General features: G+C 28.0%; 1 protein-coding gene across 1 annotated transcript in view; it reads right to left on the bottom strand.

Annotated features, from left to right (window-relative positions):
• LOC100168216 (protein ROP-like) overlaps positions 1 to 4,496 on the bottom strand; it is an 18,925-nt gene that overhangs the window by 13,036 nt on the left and 1,393 nt on the right. Inside the window, exons 2-4 of the mRNA XM_001945896.4 lie at positions 3,641 to 4,005; positions 3,481 to 3,585; positions 584 to 1,046 (exon numbers count right to left, since the gene is read on the bottom strand). Of these exons, the coding sequence (XP_001945931.2) occupies positions 584 to 1,046; positions 3,481 to 3,585; positions 3,641 to 4,005 (933 nt within the window). The remainder of the gene's footprint in view (positions 1 to 583; positions 1,047 to 3,480; positions 3,586 to 3,640; positions 4,006 to 4,496) is intronic.

Here is a 4,496-nt window from a genome sequence, read left to right on the forward strand (position 1 = left end):
GCTGAGTGCCGCCATCAGAGCAGAGTCACCAGTTACCGATTGAACAGACGTATGACAGTTGCCAGCCAGACTACCAGCGTCCAACCCGATCCGGCATAGATCAAGTCAATTTATCAGCATACCGCCGTCCGAGCTCAGTCACTGCTGACCACCTTTGCTAAGCCTTTCACGCCGGTAATAATATTTTACCGTGCCAATGACTGCGCCGTTGTCCGTGGATGCACGACACCACACGAGCCGAGCCAACTTCCACAAAACACGAACTGTAACCGTAAGTTAAATGTTCGCACTCCCCCCCGTATTTATGTAAACCCTGAATTAAAATATTTTCTCCGTACACTCGCAAGAGTATAATATTTATTAAAGAAATACTGTATTACACATCACCGAATTGTTTCTGTATAACTAATTATTACTTATGTGAAATAAACGTGAAGTAATTAATCGAATCAAAAAATGCACATACGTTATTTTCCTTACACAGTTTTAAGTGTTTAAAACCAGGATCGCTAGTAAATTAGCGCAGAATATTTTGCTCCGCAGTGAGCGATCCATAGTATTTAAAATCAATAATAATACTTACGTCAACAATAGAGTTGATACCAAGAAAGTTCAAATTGACAATTGTTTGTTTGTCAATTGGTGAAAGTTGAGCATGTTGTATCAATTTGTTAAGGTTATCTTCTGATATTCCATTCTTTGACAAAATATACAATATAATTATCCTTATTTTGTCGTTACTAGACACACTCGGGTCTAGTAGTATAGGTACAATGCATCTCATATGATCTTTAATCTTCTCCCCTTCTGTGTCAGTACCCATAGCAAGATCCTGCTCCACTTTACAAAGTTTGTTCACGTAACCTTGATAATGTTTCATGCAATCTTCAGCCAGATGCAAATGAGTTGAATATTTACTCAATTCTTTTTGATATTGAGGCATTTTCTTAATCATAGTAGATAAATCACTCATAGAAGATTTGCCTTCATCAGCTGCAGACATTCGTTTAGAATCTGAGAAGTTCTTCAATTTTTGTGTTACTTTCCTGAAAAAAATAACAGAATATGATGTAAAAAAAGTAGTGGTATACCTTTAATAATAGATTATTAGTCCCTGAGCAAATTTAACTTAAGACCCCAAATGTATAATTACTTATTTTGTGTAATTTCAATTGACTTGTTGGTGTAAAAGAATGGTTGTTCAATATTAAAACCCCCAAGAGCTACAAATTTTTTTAATTGGTGATAAGGTGAGGTGGGGGACTTCCTATCTAACAGTGCAATAATAGTCGCTCTAATTTATAAAATACTGTTACTAAAAAATAAAATTCCATACTTCCCTGAATTGATTTAACTGCAAAAAAGTACATAACACAAAAAATAATTTGTGATACAATTGTAGATTACGATATAACACTTCAACACGACCATCTTTAAAGCAGCTAGTGATAAACACGTGCCAAACTTAGTCTTATAATATATCTTCGGGCTTCGAGAATCAAAATTTCTAGAACATGATATTTATTAATATTGATTTCCAAATGTTCTATTCTTGAACATTGTAGAAGTTTCTAGAATATTCTAAAACTTATTTTCGACATTACATCCACCCACAAACTACTACCTACCCTTACCAAACTCTCTTACTACCTAGCAATTTGTAATTAAAAAATGAGTGAGGGTGAATGGTTGTATAGAAAAGGGAGCGTTCACCCACACACACTTTCCTTTTGTATATTTAATATTTATAATATAGATGATTATAACTGTATAACGGGTGGATTGTTATCTTTGTGGTTTATTTGTGGTTTTCCACGGTATTATGTACAGTAATAAAAATAGCACCTAATATCAACAGTATATGTTTTTGTGAAAAAATAAATGTACATTTTATATACAGAGTGTAACACAAATAACTGACTAATGAATTAATAACTTTTATTGAAATCAATATTAAAAAAGTTATCTAAGTCAATTGGTTTGTTTTATAAATTTTTTTGAATATCAATATTTTTTTGAATTCATTGATTTCAAAAGTAATGACTTTTTAAAAATATTAATTTTGGATTTTTTCATAGAAATGTAAATCTTAAATCATTTATTATCTATAATATTTTCCTAATTTTTATTATATGTTAAACTAATTTCAACTTTTGATTTTTATAGAATCAACATACTATTATATAAATATTAAAAATGGATACAACTATCTTATTTATGTATATTATACTTTAAAATTTTAATTTTTGTGTATCCATTGGTCTATTAAAGCTACTCAAAGTTACATTTATTTTTGAGGTGCTGTAAAAATTTACTGAAAGTAAGAACCAGTAGTGAAAAGATTAGTATTGTTTATCTTAAGTTATCAGTTATTTACAATACTTGTCTTACTAATAAATTTTATATCGTATAATCTATAATTATATAGAAATTAACAATATTTTGAACCTTTTATACATCAATAGTATTTCTTATATTTTAGTTAACAATGAAGTTTTAATCTTAGTCAAGTTCATTATCTTAATCCGTGGGTCTGTTGACGGTTGTAGAACTATTTACAACTGTGGTTCATGGTGATATTGTGTCATGTATTAATATATGTGACACCCAGCCTGTTTGAAGATAAACATAAATTAACTTTAAACTTTTTATATCATAAATCATTAAATCATTATGTATAATACTAATAAATTATTATAATAATATAATATTTATAATACATTTCTAATTAAAAATTATCTTCAAAGTGAAAACGTTAAAGGTAAATTTTAAGTATATTACCTAAAACAAATATTTAATTTAAGTAAATGCAGATTTTTTGTAAATGACTTAATGTTGTATTTAATTAAAAAATGGAATTAAAAATATACACATCAGCATGTGCGTGTCTATATGAATTAGATAATATTGTGTATTAGTAGTCCTGTGACTACTTTATTTGTATAATTCATAGGTAAGTATCTAACTTAAAATGAATAGGTTAGTCATTTTTCTTTTATCAAATAATATAATTTATTAATTATTATGTGTATAAAACTAATATTTCGTTTTCAGTTGCAATGAAAATATATGAATAGAATTGGTATAATTAATTAATAATAACAGTGAACTATATGTCTAGAAAATCAAAATCAAATTTATATTTTTTGATACACCACACGGTACACTACTAATGTCTGAAACTTATAAAAGAAATATGGAATAAAAATATGTCTATAGACAATTTTAATCTCCAGACAAAGTTAACGATTAATTAAGAATTTGTGGATATTTTTATTTATAAAATATATTAAATCAAATAATTTTGATTTGTTTTTCCTTTTATTTCCATAATTGATTTTTATAAAAGGTGAAACGTCAAGTTGGACTACTTTTGTAAGATATGCAGATGATAACATTGATTATATCTAAATAACTGTTATTGAATTGTAATAAAATTACATTATTAAGTTAGTAACCTAATTTATTTTGAAAACATACTTGGATACCACAGCAATATGCTGATGTCTATGCTCCATCCAAAGTTCATCATTTTCATCCAATAACACTTCCTTAATGAGAGGAGATCCTGCATTGGCTTCATACCTTTTGAAACAAAATTAATTAAAATTGAGAATAAAATATTATAATTATATCTCACTTGAAAACGTCATTTTCTATTGGCAAAAGGTCATGAGCCATAGCTTGAAATGTAAGCTCATGCAAGACCGGAGATGCACAGTCGAATCCTCTGTCTAATATAATTAACTGTGAACGCACTTTTTCTGGACCTTCACCCATCGTCGGCTCATCAGCTTTATAAGCATCTAACTTTTGTTGTACAATTTGTGCCAACTCAGCGTTACGTTCAAAGTCACTTCTATATCTTACTGAAGGATATTCTCCTAATGTAGCACAAACCGTAGCAATCTGTTCTGCAATACGCTCCATATTTGGGATACGACTGCTTACTAGTAATGGATTATAGTAACATTGAAATGTTTCTCGGGAGTCTAAAGAAAATACCTGAAAACATAAATAGATAAAATCAATACTGTTAAGTGGTTGTATAATATAGAAGTAGTATATATATACCATTCCTGGCGCAACTCATTTTATATCAATAAAAGATCACAAAGAAAATAATGTGTCAAAATATCAGAAAATCAAAATGCAATAATAATTAAAATACTTTTCATAAAAAATATATTATTAATGAATACAAATCGAAATGCAATAATAATTAAAATCCCCTGAAATATTTTTCGCAAAATACTTATGATATTAATAATAAAATTGAAATGCAAAATCCCCCAAAAAAATATTTTTTAATAGAATTTTTCTCTTAAAAATAAAAATCGAAATAACATATTCAATTGCAAAAATGTATCAAAAAAGAAATTGAATAAATTAATTTAAAGTATATGAGGCACTTCAGCACACATGTCATTTAAATGCAATATTTCCTAAAATATTTTTCATAGAAATTGAAATGCAACAATAATAAAAATAAATTT

Source organism: Acyrthosiphon pisum, chromosome A1 (assembly GCF_005508785.2).
Source record: "Acyrthosiphon pisum isolate AL4f chromosome A1, pea_aphid_22Mar2018_4r6ur, whole genome shotgun sequence".
Taxonomy (NCBI): Eukaryota; Metazoa; Arthropoda; class Insecta; order Hemiptera; family Aphididae; genus Acyrthosiphon; species Acyrthosiphon pisum.